General features: G+C 36.2%; 1 protein-coding gene and 1 non-coding gene across 2 annotated transcripts; one reads left to right on the top strand and one right to left on the bottom strand.

Moving 5' to 3' along the window:
* The first annotated feature begins 1188 nt into the window (after positions 1-1188).
* Positions 1189-18577, top strand: LOC126971413 (testisin-like). Its single transcript, XM_050817730.1, has 9 exons — positions 1189-1359; positions 6198-6438; positions 9396-9570; positions 10652-10766; positions 11690-11819; positions 13414-13537; positions 14379-14626; positions 16161-16268; positions 17995-18577. Exons 2-9 carry the CDS (start codon positions 6258-6260, stop codon positions 18159-18161), a joined length of 1248 nt encoding a protein of 415 aa, XP_050673687.1. The 5' UTR covers positions 1189-1359; positions 6198-6257; the 3' UTR covers positions 18162-18577.
* On the bottom strand, positions 6992-7063 carry Trnac-gca (transfer RNA cysteine (anticodon GCA)). The gene has a single exon. It is a non-coding gene; the product is annotated as a tRNA-Cys (tRNA).
* Positions 18578-19073: the final 496 nt, after the last annotated feature.

Here is a 19073-nt window from a genome sequence, read left to right as displayed (position 1 = left end):
CTACATAAAATTAAAACTATCATTACGTGGAAGCGTACCAAGAATACTGGCAGCATTACCGCATTGGATAGCAAGGCTGATCCGTTGACCGAAATAGCTGCCAGCGCTTGGGTTTCTAGTAGACTACTATGAGGCGCGAAGATAGTATTTTGAACATTCTCCGCGCCTCTGGGCCCCACGGGCCAAGTGTCTCGACACCAAACGGCACAAAGATGTACGACTCACTGAGACCAACATATTTGCGACGCTTGCTGTCTTCGGCAGTCGAAACAGCAGCCCCAGCATCAACTGACGTAACTTGGACATGAGAAGGAGCTAGAGTGTCGACGCAAGTCGCGTCCCACACCAGCGCCCTTCCCCGTGCCCAAGCCACCAGCGTCATTCCATCAGGACGCTTGCCATCGCGGCGGGTAATACCATTTGGCTCTAAAACAGCTGGTATATTAAGAGCGGCAAATGCCCTGTATTATATTATATATTATATTGATATTCTCGTGTTGGTCTCATTTGCAAGCCACAATCCCATATGGGATGGCGATTTGGTATTTTTAGCTTGGTATGATAAGCTTTTCTTTTTTTGTATTTGGAAAGCTATATAGACATATTGAAATCAGAACGATTTATTATCGGGACTTACGATTAAAATTAATCCTAAAGTAGATAATTGATATTGTTAGCACCCTATTCAAGAAATATATTTTTTACTAGGCACGTCAACAGAATACACATTTTCAAATATATACATACCGTTACTTACAATTCTAATATGAGCACCTATAAAACAAATTCACAGCATTGACTTATAATAATTTAAAAGTCATAAATGACTAGTTAAATTTAAAAGTTACTAGGTATATAGTTAGTAATTTGACTTAAAAATATCTTAGTATTTTATTTTTAAGAGAATCGTTGAGTATATACATCCACATTATATATATATATATGTATATATAATGTTATAATGATCACCAGCTCTGATAATTGAATTGTTCAAAATTCGATTTTATAAAAGGTCTGCTAAATGTATTATGAATAAATATAACGAAAGTCGTTCAATCAATGTCGTCTTATAAACACTTTTATATATCCACAACAGAATCAAACCGCATACTTTCCTAAATACTAGAACCTGATACGCAGTACAGCCTTGCGTTCGGCGCTTGTGAAAACTTTAGTCGGTTGGTAAACGCGGCACGCGATACACGAAAGCTTTGACCAAATCGTAACGCAATTGTGTTCCAGTTTAGTGTCGTGCAAGTTCGGAGAAAGTTGAAAGTAAAAGGCGGCGGGTTAAATTGGCCCCCATGGTTTATAAAGATCACAATAAAACAGGTCAAATTATACATAGTTCTTAGTATGGTAAAGTATATTTATTTATTTATGAGCAGCGCCACGCTTTTTCCCGCGTAGATCCGTTGACACTTGGGCGTATTGTTAAATCAAATATTATGACTGTTCATTGTCAGTATTCAGTATTATTGAAAACTTAATAAAAGTTTAAAATTGTAACTTTTTTGCTCTAAATTGTGATTTTCATTATCATAACACTAGAAATAAGGGATTGCTTGTTACTAATTCCAGTAGGCTTTACAAGATACACATTAATGATTAAGGGTAAATGTATATATACTTTTACAATAAATTCCTAGTCGCTGTTCAGGAATGATCTATAAATAAATTTAAATGTTTTATTATAGAATAGCTCTGTCGTAAATCTTACTACTCCATAGCTGAATACCTAAAGATAGATCTTAGATTCTAAGCCATCGGACAGCCTGGGATTAGATTATGATTATTTTATAGCAATAACTTTTGTAGTAAAATTGTATATTTTATTAAAAAGAGAGCAAAAAAAGTATGCTGGTAGAGTTTCTTGCCCCGTTTCTTCTCTCTCAGCGCCATTTGTTTACGAATGGGTTTTATTATTATTTTTGATGTCTGTTCAAACACTATGAACTGACATGAAAAATAATTCTAGAGGAATCAATTTTGAGAAAATAACTGCCTTTTATCTCTATTATTTGTAAGCCGATTGAAATATAACAGATCAGTGAAATAGTTTAAGCCGTTTCTGATATAATAATAATAATAAAAATATGATTTACAATTATATTACGTGAAAAAAGATCATATTCTATTTTTAACATCTATCCATCTTTTGTATCTTATAATTGTTATTAAAGTTATTATTGATCAAAAAAAGATGAAATTCTTCTGCGAGTAATTGCGAAATATATAGTCAAGTCAAGTCAAAAAATCTTTATTCACTGTAAAAGTTTATAAGTTAATTAGTGCAAGTCAGGATGAAGTACAAAAGTTACAATAGCATTCAAATGAGTATAACAATATTCATTAACAAAATTTAGAACATTAATTCCATCTTTATCATTCAAATAATCTTTCAGATTATAATAGGCCTTAGATGTTAATTTATTTTTACGATACATTAAAATTTTTTAATAGGTTATATTTTAATTTCATTTGGGAGTTTATTATAAAATATAACACAATCTACTTTAAAAGATTTAGCAATTTTTTGGAGCCTAGTAGATGGAATTGCGAGTTTATGTTTGTTTTGAGTATTGAAACTGTGTACATCACTATTCTTTTTAAATTGGCTAATATGTTTATGAGCGTATAGGAGGTATATAAGATACTACCTGACCCAACGGACGCTGCAGTTAATAGAAAAGTATTGAATTAAGTATTCGAGAATAAAGTAATCTAACGCCATTGGAAATATGTAACAGCCGTAGATTATGGTTTGGTCTCCGCTGCGCTCCAACTACATACCGCAGGCGTAGTCGCAAAGTGCGGCCACGAATACTACGCCCAAGTGGGCGTACTCAAGCCAGTCTCGACCAATGTGTGACGTTGATGTGCCACATGTTTTGTTAAATTTTGCTAATAATTGAAACTAAAATGCCGGGTTGCTTGCCTTGTTTATATCTCTATTTTATTCTATTTACGTTTGGCGCTTTCTTTAAAATTTATCGTAGGCTACCGCAGCGCCACCCTTATTGGACGCGTCTTTACGTAAGCTTTTTCATACACAGAGATGGTTCTCCTTACCCTTCATAGGCCGTAATAATACGAGAATAGAATCGAAGCGACCTTATGTCAAAAAGATAAATTTCGTATTTTTGTAACACAAATTGACATTTAAGTTCCGATTGTGATAAAGTTACGTTCTGATTTAGGGACTTCGTATAATTATTGCGTATTCTCGAAACAAGATGCGTATCCTGCGAAAATGTGACGATTGGTTGAGTTAAAAACTTAAAAAATCATAGCATAATTGAGCATATTATATAACCCTTGTAATAGTAGTAGAGATATAGTATACTATTTTAGATTTGGAACGATTTCCTGGATTGCATTATTTTAAAAATATGTATATTTAAAAAAAAAAATTATAATGACACTTATGACTGTCAAAAGTATATTTTTAAAGTGAAACTTTTATTACATCGTCTTCAACTATTTCGTCTGTGTGTTGCATGTCGCGTGACAGTCGGGTGGCGCCTATAGTTCTCATATTGGATGCAATTGCGTTCGGATGGAAGAGTAGGTTGAACCTGTGTGGGGTTGATAAAGGTTTTTTTATTTTATGAAAATGTGAAGAAGTATTATTTATACATTTTGTTTTTATTCTATGCTGATATTAATACCTATGTTATTTTGTGAAAAAAAGTTACACTTGCATCGTGGTTTCATAAAATCACACAATTTTTTTTATATTTACCACCACTTTGGAAAAGGTTCAGCTGCAACGAGAAGAAGTAGCAAGAAACTAACTGCCACTCTTTTAAATCAACATTTACAGCTTTATCTTTTTACAAATCTTTTCATTTACAATATATGTAAAGTGATGCAACAAAAACTCATATATACTTACACGAGTAAGGCAAAAAAGTGAATGTGACTTAATACGTAAACTCAAGAGTTATTGAGTACAGTAGATGCATCAATCCACACGCACCGTAAATAAATAAAGATATTGTTCGAGCAGTTTACCAGGGAAATAATAGGAGAAGAACAATCTAGACTCTAGAGCGAACGTGGATAGGATCAGAACTTAATGCCAATGATTTTGAAATTACGAGAATAACACTGCTGAGTTCCTGGAAAACCCCAAAATTCTGAGTGGATTCGAATTTACGTTCGTCACTTTGATCAAGATAAGGTGTTAAGACCAAATAAATGCTTGCACATTAAAAGTACTTTTTTATGAAAATAAACGAGTATACTACAATGTAGTGCCGCTCAGGTTTCTTGAAAAACCAAAAAATTCTAAGCGGCACTACAATTGCGCTCGTCACCGTGAGACATGAGATGTTAAGTCAAGTAAGTCTCAGACCGAATAATGCTTACACATTACTGCTTCATTGCAGAAAAAGGCGCCGTTGTGGTGCCCATAGTATAGCCGGCTTCCTGTGCAACGGAGCCTCCCATTGGTATAACAAAAAAAGTGTGTGTGTACATAAGTATGCACGCAAGAAGTTATACTTCTTTGGCGTAACAAAACAAAAATCCTTAAAATTATTTACTCCTCCTGCTATTCTACGTTTGTAGAAAGAACAATATTGTAAAAATCTTGCAAAGATGGCTTTGACATTAAATAATGAATACGGCTGTATGGGCTTGAGCCCTTTACCTGACCTAATAATGGACGATGATAATGTATAAAATAGTAATTAAGTAATAATAATATTAAAGTGAATAAGAATTTTATATTAATATTATATGTATATTATTGGACATTAAAGATATTAAAGTCTTTGTAAAAAGTAGGTTGTGCTGTATATTTGACTCATAAATCAAATTCAAATTACTTTAGCCGACCCATGAATATATTTCCTCTGCTTTAGGTTAATGATGCATCTACTGTACTGAATAAGTCTTGTGTTTTGGCATTGCATGTGGCAAGGCATTGATTTTTTTTTTTTTGGAATAGGAGGACAAACGAGCGTACGGGTCACCTGGTGTTAAGTGATCACCGCCGCCCACACTCTCCTGCAACACCAGAGGAATCACAAGAACGTTGCCGGCCTCTAAGGAAGGTGTACACGCTTTTCTTGGAGGTACCCATGTCGTATCGTCCCGGAAACACCGCACAAGGAAGCTCATTCCACAGCTTCGTGGTACGAGGAAGAAAGCTCCTTGAAAACCGCACTGTGGAGGACCGCCACACATCCAGATGGTGGGGATGATATCGTAACTTGTGGCGTGTCGTGCGAAGGTGAAAAAATTTGACGATTGAGTGATTTTACTGCATCACTTTACATATTATATTGTAATTGAAATCATTTGTAAAACGATAAAGCTGTAAATAACAATTTAAAACAGTGAAAATGAGTTTATTGCAACTTCTTCTCATTAAAGCTCAACCTTTTCCGAAGTGTTTGTAAATTTAAAAAGAATAGAAAACATTTGGTATTCACATGAATCATTTCCTTGAACTACATCAAAAAATTGATTTTGATTTGATTTGATTTAATATGAGAGGACGCATGTCGACACAAGTTGCATCCCACACCAGCGGTGTTCAGCGTCATGCCATCAGGACTGCTAACATCGTCCCATTGGGCTCAATATTATTTGGTGTTAATTTATCTTTAATGTAAACAAGGGACGAGACGAGCAAGACGTACGGCTGATGGTAATTGATACGCCCTGGCAATCACAATGCAGTGCCGATCAGAATTCTTGAAAAACCCAAACATTCTGCACTACAACTGCGCTCGTCACCTTGAGACATAAGATGTGGAGTCTCATTTGCCCAGTTATTTCACTAGCTACGGCGCCCTTCAGGCCGAAATACAGTAATGCTTGCACATTACTGCTCCACGGCAGAAATAGGCCCCGTTGTGGTACCTAGAATCCAGCCGGCATCCTGTGTAAAGGAGCTTCCCACCAATATTATAGCAACATCTGTTAAGAGCTTAGATGTAACAAGATCTCACTAAGCCGCGAAGAGTAACCTCTAATCCTAGGTATCATTTACGACGCTGCGTTCGCCGATCTCGAAATGCACTGGAGCATTCAGCGCTTTCCCTCTGCTATGTATGTAATTAACCCCTACGCAACATTCACTGCTATTTAAGAGTTAAAAGCCTGTCCCGAGACGTTGCAATCTGCTATCAATTAAATTATAATAAATAAATGATAATACCCAACAATAATTTTATTTTCAGGCTTTGAAATGACATCCAGCTAACAACACCTTCACAAAGCAATGGACTATCTCAATAACCATGACGACGGCCGATTTGTGTCCGAACCAGAGACAATACAGACTCATAACGCATAGAGAAATTAATAAAAACAATGGATACGATGGCGTCACAAAATGGCGGCGAAAGACAAAATGGAGGACGAATTTCAGATTTCTTCTGCCGCTGTTAATTTTGAATGTTAAACAAGGAGTGACTGAAAGTAAGTTGAATTATTAGGCGGTATGACAGATACATACTTTACTTTGAATTCTTTGAATTGATCTCCTAAACGTTTGTAGATGGCCTAGTAAACAAAGCTGACAATAACAAGAGAAAAAAAATAAAATAGAATTCCGATACAGAATATATCCTAACAATACAAAATACAGAATAATTCCTAAAAAATTAGGATATCATTCCCACCATCTGGATGTGTCCTCCACAGTGCGGTTTTCAAGAAGCTTTCTTCCATGTACTACAAGGCTGTGGAATGAGCTTCCTTGTGCGATTTTTCCAAGGCGAGAAGAAAAAGTGTACACCTTCCTTAAGGGCCGGAGACGCTCCTGTGATTCCTCTGGTGTTGCAAGATAGTGTGGGCGGCGGTGATCACTAATCACCAGGTGACCCGTACGCTCGTTTGTCCTCCTTTACCACAAAATAAAATTGTCCTTTTGTTTTAAATTTAACAAGAAAAGTAAAAGATAAAAACTGAACTGTATGTAAACTTATATAAAATCGTACAAAAATATACCGTGGATATGAAAAAATATATTAGGGGACACCCGGGTTTGAACCGGGGACCTCTCGATCTGCAGTCGAATGCTCTACCACTGAGCTATATCCCCGATAGCAACGTTGCTAAAAAAGGCTAGCGCATTCAACTACACAATGTCATTTTATCATGAACGTCACTGAGTGGGTGAACATGACAAATGAACTGATAAGTTAAACGATACAATTTATAATTACGGACTTAGCGTTTGGGAATTATCTACAGTAAACATGCATACGTAAGTGGAAGAAGTAAGAGTAGTATATAATAGCGTTTAAACCACCAGACAGCCAATTCGTGACTTATTTTGATTTGTCAAAGTGTGCGTTATATAGTTAAATATTAAAAACACTTAAGGAGTCAATTCCACTTCCACCAGCGTGGCTGACTGCTTAAGACTACACTGTCAGAATCAGTTACAGTAACAATACGACTTTACAACCATAACTTGTAACAATAGATTCGCTTACATTTTCCATCTTGCTGTATCTCCGTAAGAGATGTTCTTCTCTCTGACGCTCTGTTAGTATATACGCTAGTATATTATTAGTCCATACGTACCTAAAACAGATTGTCTCTGTAATATATTATAAGGAAATAATTCGGGTCCAAATGTCAGTAACGACGGCGAAAGCAAGATAAGAAACGAAAAAGAGCGTGTGTGGCGAGGCGAGTGAAAAGGACGGGAAACCTTTAGCTGGATTTTGTTTGAGACCTAATGTTGTTGTTCAGGCAATACAACACCTTTAGATCTCAGCTCCGTACTCGAGCCAGTCTCGAACAATGTGTGACGTTGACGTGCCACATGTTCTGTTAAACTTTGCTAATAATTCAAACTGAAATGCCGAGTTGCGTTGTAAAATTTTGTTAAAATAATACTAGAAGAAATAAGAAAGACACCGGGATCACATATCATCAGCGAGTATTTTGTATTTTATTAATTTCAATGTAAAATAACACGAAGAGTGTATAAGTTACAATATTTGAAAGACGCTATTACGCCACGCACACAAGCATCTTTACAAAAAGCCAATACACACTACAATATCAAGTTGGCGTAATAAAAATGCTTTTGTTCTTATGTAGTACGGTATCTAGTTGGAGCGGAGACCAACCCTTAATCTAAGACAACAGTATTATGTTGTTGTATGTTTGATGCTATTACTAATTATGACAGTAATCACGACGAAACATCCTTACACAAACAATGAATTCAAGCTCTAAATTTTGATGCATCCAATATACGATCATTGATTCTTATACAGTTTATTTGTACTTATTATCTAGTATAATTGACATTTTTAATTTTTAACACGATTGAACTAATGGATGCAGAGAGCACCTTACAAACTAATTTGTTACCCGGACTCATGGAAGCCACAAACTGACCATTCGATCCCAAAAAAAGGCGACAACTCAGATAGATTATTTTAATGGGAATAATTCCATAAATTATTCATTTTATATGACACTATATATACAATGTATGAATTTATTGATTTGGTTATATTTTTTTACAACCACTATGGATTTTATGCCCACTTACTATACCTACTACTAAGCCACGCGTGACGTCATAAAGCAATCTGTAAATACTCCGCGCGGAGTTAATAGCTATTCTGATTATTGTTACGAAAGAAACAATTGTTAAAAAACGATTGTGTAGTGAAGATTACTATAACAAGTTGTCAGCCTTCGCAGTTCCGTCGCTACCACCATTCATGCAAATGCATCAAAATATCCGTCATAGTAATTACTATGTTAAAATTCCGCGATGAGAAATGCTTAAAAACATATAAATGATTTTCTTAATGATACCACAGACTGGGAATGGAGCGAACACCCTCAGGCTATTTAATTATAAATTTTATTGTACGATACTGCATATTATATGTATTTATTCAAGGTCCACTAACACTGAAATATTGTTGTTCCTGCAATTACAGAATAACAACATTATGTACATAAACATACAAGCAATTTAGTTAATCTATATATATATACATATATATAAGAGATTTCCACGTATATAGTCACTCATCACGATATCTCTGCAACGATAAGGCGTAGAGACTTGAAATTTGCTAGAAATATTCCTTTCGCCGAGTAGAGATCAGCTAAGAACGGATTTAAAGAACTTCCATTCGCAAGATATTTTTATAACAGAACAACGCCTGTCGGGTCCGCTAGTAATTATATAAAACGTCAATATAAACACTAAAATACAATATATTTTATAAATGCGTTTATGTTACGAAATTTAAAAAAACTTCCGCTGATTTTCTTGCGCCCGTTTCTTTTCAGGTCTGAAGCTTACTATTTCAAAAAGGTGGTTGTTTTTGACGTTTCATAAGTGATTTCAAATCTTTTTTTGAATAAAAATATTTCAATTTGTGTTCTTTCAGCATTGACAAGCAGTGTTCTGGCTTCGCTGCTGGGCTATCCAGCATCATGTACGGTTGGAGACGAGATCAGGGCGTGCACATTATCGCTGACATGTTGGCTGCAAGGAGGGACAAAGGTCAAGGGATGCTCTGGATGGCTTTTCTCATGCTGTGTCTTCGACAACATTGACAATAGGTAATTGTAAAAATAGCCACACATGAAAAAAATGTGTACGAGTATTTTTCGAAGCAATAAATAAGCTGTCTGAAATCTGTCAAGCAGATAAACTGTTCCAATAGGTGCGACAAACGTTTTTTACTTTATTTGCCAAATAAATATAAATTAATTAATTAAGTAAAAAAATACATTTCCATTTCATTGTGCCACCTTCAAACTATCGAGTCTTGGCAGATTGTCCGACTGACCTTTTAGAATATCATCTGCCATTCTACACACTACAGTTTCACTTTAGTGTAACCGTATATTATTTCTTTTAATTAGAATAGGTAATAAGAAAACGTAGAAGATAGAAAGAAAATGAAACGAGACGGTCGTAATTATCGCGCGGGCGCTGTGCCGTGTCTTAACGGGGGTGTGACGTCATAGGTTGAGAGCGTGTAATTTCAGAAATACAAAAAAAAAGCTTACACTTTTCGTCGTTATAGCTTCGAAAATACTGCATGTATTGAAGTTATATAAAAACTAATGTAATGAACATGATCTTCGCTCCGATGTTAGGTGTAGTTGATAGTAATATTTGGACCCTTTTGTGTTCTTCATTGTGTAAGGATAATATAGCTTTGAATCATTTACAAATAATTTTTCTCTCAGATAGGCCAAAACTTGGCAACTGCTCTTAAGAATAGTCTAATAAAACAAATAAAACTGAAAAAAAATTTATGAACTCGAACCCGCGACTGCTCGAGTTACGAGGAGTGCTCTTTCCAACTGAGCCAACCGTTCAAGTGACGTATCGTTGATAAGATGTTGTATTCTTTGTTCAACTCTCAGGTTGTGGCTTTATCTACAGGATCTACTTTACAAGAGCGACATCTCAAGTCAATTTCCTAATATGCAAATATCGGCGTTGAGCAGAAATTAGTCCCAGAATTGAGGGTTATCACTTTAAAAACATAATAAATAATCTAAGAACTTACAATTTTCAGAATAATTGTACCTATATGACAATATCTATACAATTACTACTACTTAGTACTATGTCGAGTTTTTAAATTGTGTGACCCCATGTGATCCTATCCTTGAAATTTCATTTCAGTATTCCATCGTCAGATTGGAGACACAAAGTGGTTCCACCTACGTTGAAAGCAGTTCCACACAGGAGTATGATACCTCCGAACGTGTTCAGAAGAAGAGTTGATGATGATGGTCAGGTAAAAGTTATGACAAAATATGTGTGCTTCCCCGGGGCATAAAATAAATAGGGAAGTCCCAGGCCCAAGGGTGTCGTAAGAGTCGATTAAGGGCATTTAGCAGTGGGAGGTTTCTTCCTACTTTATTCTTACAGAATGTCGGCTAGATTATTAGTACCTACCACAACGGGCCTTTTTCTGCCGTGAAGCATTATTGTGTTTCGGTCTGAAGGGCGCCTGGACAATTGAGACTTAACATCTTATGTCTCAAGGTGACGAGCACCATTGTAATTCAGTAAACACCACTCAGAATTTTTCTGTTTTTCAAGAATCCTGAAAGGCACTACATTAACAGCTCTATATATTCCATACTTTACCATCAGCTCAAAGTCCTGCTCGTCTCATCCCTTATTTTAATAAAAAAGATGAGGCTGGCTTTGTGTAACACAATGGCCGAAGGCTGTGTTACACGGCTTTTATTTAAAAAAATACCTTCTTTTTAATTTCACCAAAAGAATCACAGTACCGTTAGCGACCTTTTAGGTAAGGTTTTGACGACACATGTAGCCCCGTGGTGAACAATCCTGCCTACTGTGGTAGAAGTCCCGGGTTCGAATCCCGTTAGGTGCATACATTTATATGATGAATATGGATGTTTGTTTCCGAGTCATAGATCTTTATGATATGTATTTATTTAGTTTAATTAAGTATAATATTATCTTTACAAATATTATAAAGAGGTAAAGTTTGTGAGGCTGTAAGGAGTCATCTCTGGATATACTGAAACGATTTTGAAATTTCTGTTACCTGATGATGATCACTACCGAACACATTCTCCTGCAACACCATCGGAATCACAGGAGCGTTGTCAATCTAATTAGTCTGTGGGTACGCGTAAATAAAAAATTAACAAATATTGATAGAATTGTCACTGCTGTGTGCAGGTGGAGTGTGGTCTATCAGCTACCAGAATGATCCAGAAGCGAATCATAGGAGGTCGGGAAGCAAGACTTGCTGAGTTTCCCTGGCAGGCTCATTTGAGGATATCTGAATACCAGTGTGGTGGAGTACTCGGTCAGTTATATATTCTTATTTTTTCGTATTTTAACACACACAAATGCTATTTAAATGTCTGTTACAGAATTAGTTAGTGAAATACTTAACGTGAGAGACATACATTTTTGAAGGTAGCTTGCAAGGGAATCTCGGCCTTATATCATACTACAGAAGGTCGTGAATGATGTCAAATAATCATCCTGTTTACCCGTTTATTCATTCTTGTTTTTTTAACCGACTTCAAAAGTAAAAGTAGTAGGTTCTCAATTCGTCAGTATTTTAGAACTTTCGACTGGGTCAACTGATTTACATAATTCTTTTTTTATTTAAAAGCTGATTGTTCCCGTGTGGTCCCATTGCACCTTCTGACAATGGTATCCATGAGAAAACCATAAAAGTTGCCATAAGTATGTGCGTCACAAAATTAGAAATAACTCAATATCGCTCAACCGATTTCGATGATTCTTTTTTTATTGGAAAGTAGATACTGTAAAGATGGTTCGGAGAGTTTTGAATTTTTGGTAAGGTTCTGATTATGGGATCCATGACAACGCCTATTATTATTACAAATGTTTAAATTTGTCCACAAGATGGACCGACGATCTGGTCAAGATCGCCGGAGTAGGTTGGATGAGGGCCGCGCAGGAGTGATTGTCGTGGAGATATTTGGGGAAGGAATTTGTCCAGCAGTGAACGTCTTGATGCTGATTATTATTAAATTCAAAGTCAAAAAAACTTTATTCAATTAGGCTTAAACTAAGTGCCTTTGAATCATCACTATAAATATTTATTTTAAATTACTGAATATACCTTATGTTGAGTTGAAAAAGTTGAGCTCGTGAGAAGATATGTTCTTCTATCAAGAAACTACCTATTTTACAATGGCTGTATTATACAAAACAAATTAGTTTGTAAGGTGCTTCATCCAATATATGAATCGTTTTCAATGTTTTTAAGCGTTTTAAATATCAAATATTTCATAAAAAGTAATAAAAGAACTGTGTAAGTATAAATTATCCTATATTGGATGCATCAACCTTATATATATAAGGCTATTTTTTTTTAATCCATTGTTTCTGTCAGGATGCTCCGTGATCATAATGGCCGTGATTATTGCGACACCTACCGGGTGATATTTTTAAAATTAATAAATAACGAAACGATAGCTGCCTCTATTAAACTTTATTTATTGATAAAAGTTTTAATAATAATTAAAAAAAATTACTATCATATAATTTAATGGGGTCACACAAACTTTTACGTGGTAGGTTCTATCGGATCTTGCTACAGTTGTTACTATCCTGCGTGTCGCCTGATCAGTCCCATCCGGCGATCTGGCTGTGGTGCTCTTCCAGCTTACTGCGTCAGGAAGGTGGGAAGCAAATCAAAGTGGAGCGAAGTCCTCAAGACAAGGAAATAGGAATAGTAGGGTATATGAACCAGCGCTTGGCAGCGTATTTTCAGATTTAGTTCCCTTTTTTGCAGAATACGGAACCCGCATGAATAAAATATCAACTACCTGCTCACTCATGAACCGTCTCACTCTCACCTGTAATTGGGTTTAACTACGACGTTAGGCGATAGTAACGTTCCGTTACATTATCTTTTTCAGTATCCCGTATATATGTAGCAACAGCAGCTCATTGTGTATCCCGTGCCAGGCTGAGAGATATATCAGTGTGGCTTGGAGCTCTTGATACCAGCGCTGCAGCCCATACCACTGCAACCAAACTTGGGTAAGCTGATATTGTATGCGTCAAGCTCGTGAACGGCCGCTACTTGTGGTAGCATTATGATCCTATTACCTCTGCTTCGTGTTTTTAAAATTAATGTTAGTTAAGTGGAAATAGCCGAACTATAATTGGTAAGAAGTATAAATCTTTTATTCATAATTTCAACGACTGTCTAACGAATTTTCCATCAGGCTACGTGTCCTGACGCGAGTTTAACTTTTTATACCCATCCCAAGAAAAGTGCTCAACGTCGTTAAAGTAGTTTTCACAAAAATTTTGAGTTTATGTGTAAAGAACTAACAACTTTGCAATTTAACTTTTTTTCATAGGACTGGCAGTTTCGCTGAAAATCGAGATAAACCGAGTTTTACCATTAACCCCCCCCCCCTTCCACTTCCCGACCTTAGATCGATTATTATGTATAGATTATTTTCCTTTCATTTTTATAATATTATCTTCCTTTTCCCACGGGTTTCATCCTACAATATTTTTAATTCACGTTTTATCATTTTCAAAGGCTCCAGCACTGGTCTATAGGTTTATTCGGAGTTCGGACGTAAACAGTTTCTCGCGTTTAATATTTGCAAGGCTGCGTGACAGTCGGAAAACTTCATAATTATCATTGTATAGACAGTGTAGTCAAAGATATAGTCAACATTTTGCCTACTCCTGGCTTATTCTCAGGTATGACTTTATACCAAGTTTATTTGTAAGGCTTACTTAGGAAATATATGTTCAAGCTAATTTTGACCTAGTAACTTGTTTATTAAGTGGTGGTGTGGTGGGTCATGAATCAATTTTGTCAGCGAAACCTACCTTTCAATAATCGTAACATTTCTTTCAGGGTAGTCCAAAAGATTCTTCATCCTCTCTTCAAATTCCGAATGACGCAGCCAGACCGCTACGACATAGCCTTGTTAAAGTTATCCAGACCCGTTGTATATACTAGTCATATACTGCCAGTCTGTCTGCCTGACATAGATTTTGAACTTGAGGGTATTTCTGGTGTGATCGCTGGTTGGGGCAAAACGGACGCAAGTACCAGCCATATTGGAACCAATCTACTTAGATCAGCGACTGTACCTATACTGAGTAAGTAAATAATAGCAATATAACTTTTACAATCGCTAATAAAATGCTCACAAAATACCTTTAGTTATTTACAGTATATTTCGATTGATGTTTCTACTGTACCCAATTAATCTGATTTTTAAACGCTTTTTATTACCTTCGCCTGTATGTATATTTGTTTGTAACTGACTCATTTGGGCGCCAAAAATATATAAATGGCCAGATTTCGTTTAAACTTCGTAGATTTATCGAGGACCGATGACAATACATTAATTTGATAAAATTATTCCATTTCTCAATTTGCAAAATAAGATTTTTGTTAATTTATTTAATTTTTTCATGTATCGTCGATAAGGCAGGAATTGATGTTCATTTTAAATTTTAACTTTTATCTTTTCAACTAAAGCGTGATTTTTAGTTTTTTTTAAACTACTTTTATTATTACCTATTAAGTTACATTTAATTTTTATTTACTCGTGTAAGACATTACTTTCAAGTATTATGACGTTTGAGTGTTTGTGTTATGTCTATTTACATACACTTTACTATTGTAGTTGAAATGATTTTCAAGACGATATAGCTGTAAATGTTGATTCAAAAGAGTGGCAATGAGTTCCTTGCCACTGTCAATGAGTTCCTTGCCACTGTCAATGAGTTCCTTGCCACTTCTTTTCATTAAAGCACAACCTTTTGCGAAGTGGCGGTAAATGTAAAAAAAAAAGAAAACTTGACATTCATAAGTATCATTTCCTTGACCTACATGACTTAAGTGATATTGATTTGATTTGAAAAGTGCAAAGCAGAGTTGCTCGAATTGTCGGGGATCCGGTGCTCTATGAACGGCTAGATCACTTGGCGTTGCGAAGAGACTAGGGACGTCGCTTCTTTTTGTGTCGCATTTATCACGGGGAGTGTTCCGAAGAGCTGTTTCACTTGATTTCTGCCACGGAATTCCATCTTCGCACGACACGCCACAAAATATTTAATTATCCCCACCATCTGGATGTGTGTCGTTCAGTGCAGTTTTTGAGGAACTTTCTTCCATGTGCTACAAACCTGTGGAATGAGCTTCCTTGTTTCCAGAACGATGCGGCATAAGTACCCTCAAATAAGCGCGTAAACTTTTCTATAAAGCCGGCAACGCTCCTGTGATTAATCTGGTGTTTCAAGAGAACGTGGGCTTCGGCGACCACTTAACATCAGGTGACCCAAAAAAATCTCAGTGGAATTAAAACTTAAGATAGCTCATAACTTTTAATCAACTTTTACTGCCGTGAAGCAGTAATGTGTAAGCATTACTGTGTGTCTGAAGGGCGCCGTAGCTAGTGAAATTACTGGGCAAATGAGAATTAACATCTAATTTCTCAAGGTGACAAGCGCAGTTGTAGTGTCACTAGGAATTTTTGGGTTTTTTCAAGAATCCTGAGCGGCACTGCATTGTAATGGGCAGGGCGCATCAATTATCATCAGCTGAACGTGCTGCTCGTCTCGTCCCTTATTTCCATACAAAAAATGAAATCGACGTTTGACGAAGGATGTTTTTGTTACGTTTCAGGCACCGAAGAATGTATTAAATGGCATCGCAGTAAGAGAATCTCTGTGGAGATTCACTCGGAAATGATTTGCGCCGGACATTCCGACGGACACCAAGACGCTTGCCTCGGTAACTTGATATCTTTTAAATTATATTTCTTTTGGTGCGTATTATTAGAGTGTATTTTTACGATGCGTGAGCACACCGTCACGCAAATTGGACATCCGACGTTAGCTGATCAACTAGACCATTTGTATCACAAAAATAAACACTAGCTGATCCGACAGACGTGGTTCTGTACAAAATACTGTTTTTTTATGAATTTCAATAATATAATATCAAGAATTATTTCGTAAAATATGCTCCCTGTTGTTATAATTAAATTATTTCCCAGCAGAACTGTCAAACCTTGCGTCAATAAATTCTCTTATAGAAATCATGTCCACTCAAAACAAATATGGAAATAAAAATAATCATGGGTCCTAAATCGAAACAAAAACTATCCTATTTCTCAAGTTGGACTAAACCGCACTCCATGAAGTAATCCCTATTAAAATCCGTTCATTAGTTTAGGAGGTCACTGCAAACAAACATCAGAACACTGGATTTATATATATTAATATTAACATTATCTAACTATCCAAAAGTTATAAGTTTTTCTTGAGTGTTAATTTCCCAAACTTGTGTCTTTCACAAATTCAACACGTGCTTTCAGGAAAGACAACAACACAACATTTAGATAAGGGTTTCCGCAAAATAACGCCTACTTCAATAAATTTTCTTAATACGAACTCATAAAGAGTACGTATATTTGAAACTATCTGATAATATTATATGAATGAAATTCGTAGTAGGGGCAAAAAAGTCGTAATGAAATAAAGTTATATAGTCTGACAACTTCGTGCGCTTCCGTCCCACGGAGTGGCAGACGGTTGCGGGGACGGGCTACTAAAATTCCAGTGGGTAGGGCAGCTTATTGCGGTGAAGTCACCCCGTGGGACGGTGGCGTACGAAGTTGTCATAATTGTTTTTTGAGTTAATTGTAAAGTCTTTAGAATAGTCTCTGCTGTTGTTTCACAGACTTCTACAAAGTATTTTATGGGAGGTTTTAACATGGAGCTATAGATCGTGTAACGGAACCCATTTTTGTGAAGTTTGATAAGTAATAATTCATTTATTTTGCAGTGGAGAAATACTGATGCATATATTATTTGGTCCCTTCTTTAGATAATTTATGCGTCTAGATAGAGCATTTTGTTGCTAGACAACCGATGAAAACAGGACAGGCTTATTACTTTTGTGTGCGTGACAAGCCCCTACTACCGGCCATTCCCAATATACTATCTACAGATAGATATAAATTACTAACTTCTACTGTCAGTACCAATATACCCAATAAGTCATTCTTATCGCCTTATATTGGGACGCGTGAATTGCAATTTCCGTACAAACTTCTGTCGCTGGTAAGCTATACGTCCGCGTCGTCCCATTGACAGACAGCGTGGATGGATAAGGTGAGTTACCATCGATAAGTTTATTGCGACAGAAAAGTCAACGATAGTTACGATTTTTATCTCAAGTAAGAGATAGACCGATTATTGGGAACGGTCGTTAAACTACTCGCGATTTGTATGTTAGTGTGCTCTTGCTCTTTATGCTTTATTGCTCCAAATAGAAGTTAACTGTCAACCTCAATTTCGACATTTTCAAATCGTCTGTCTAGACGTAAAAATGATCTAATATCTCTACACTATTCTAAACAGCCTTACCTGTTTGGGTACTTCAAACTAGTGGTGTGTACTGTCCCAGATTTTGAATTCCTAACCATCCTTATTATCCTATTTTTTCATTCCAGGTGATTCCGGAGGACCTCTGATAATCCTGGACAACGGAAGATATCATCTGGTCGGCATCACCTCGGCTGGCTTCGGATGCGGAGTAGACCACCAACCTGGTATCTACCACAACGTCCTCACAACTGTTCGATGGATTAAGGATGTTATTAAGCCTAGCTATACTTAAGTTAAATTAACTCCCTATTACCTATCTGTATATAATTATAACATAAATATTGAGTGTGGACTTTTTTAATAGGGCGTTATGCCACGGGACTTACATAATCAAAAAAATATATAAAATGACAAAACTATAGGTGAGAATAAAATAAAATAATAAGGCCAGGTTGCACCAACTAACATTAGCAATAACAAAACTACGTCAAAAGCCTGTCAAAAGTTTCAAATCAAGGAATACGATGGTGCAACATATTCCGCAGTCTATGTAAGGGTCAGCGTAGTAACGCTGTAACAGTAGTTAACATTAAATTTGACTCGAAAACTCTAACTATAACAGTCTACCTATGATGCAACCCAGCCTAAGTAGTGCCTCAAGAAAAGTAACAAACACACACGACACGACAAACACACACACACTGGTAATATTAAATCCTGTAGATGGAGCCACGACCTGTGAGTTGAACAAGACATAAAAAGATATACGGTTGATGCGTCACTCGGACGGTTGGCTCAGTTGCTATGAGCGCTCGGACGGAACCCGTGAGTTCCAGTCCCGCATCATTTATAAATTTTGGTACAAATTAATTTGTTTAGGTAGTAGTGATTATGGCTTGAATGTTGTTGATCACTGGTAAATATTGTTAGAAAAAATTCACAATTTGTTATAATATGTGACATGTTACACTGGGAGAAAGTAATGTACAAGCATAAAATTGTGTTTTTGATTGAAGGATGCCGTGGCTTTTCAAATTCGTGCACATGAGTCAATAAAACTCATGTGCACATCAGTATATTTACTCATGTGGCAGGCGTTAATATATGCCAGAGACCTTGCTCATTAGGTGAGAGCGGGTTACCACGGCGTACGACTCGTATTTAAAGATTAAAATAATTAATAATAATTGATGACTAAAAAAAT

The sequence above is a fragment of the Leptidea sinapis genome, chromosome 23 (assembly GCF_905404315.1).
Source record: "Leptidea sinapis chromosome 23, ilLepSina1.1, whole genome shotgun sequence".
NCBI lineage: Eukaryota > Metazoa > Arthropoda > Insecta > Lepidoptera > Pieridae > Leptidea > Leptidea sinapis.
This window is presented reverse-complemented; position numbering and strand designations above follow the sequence as displayed.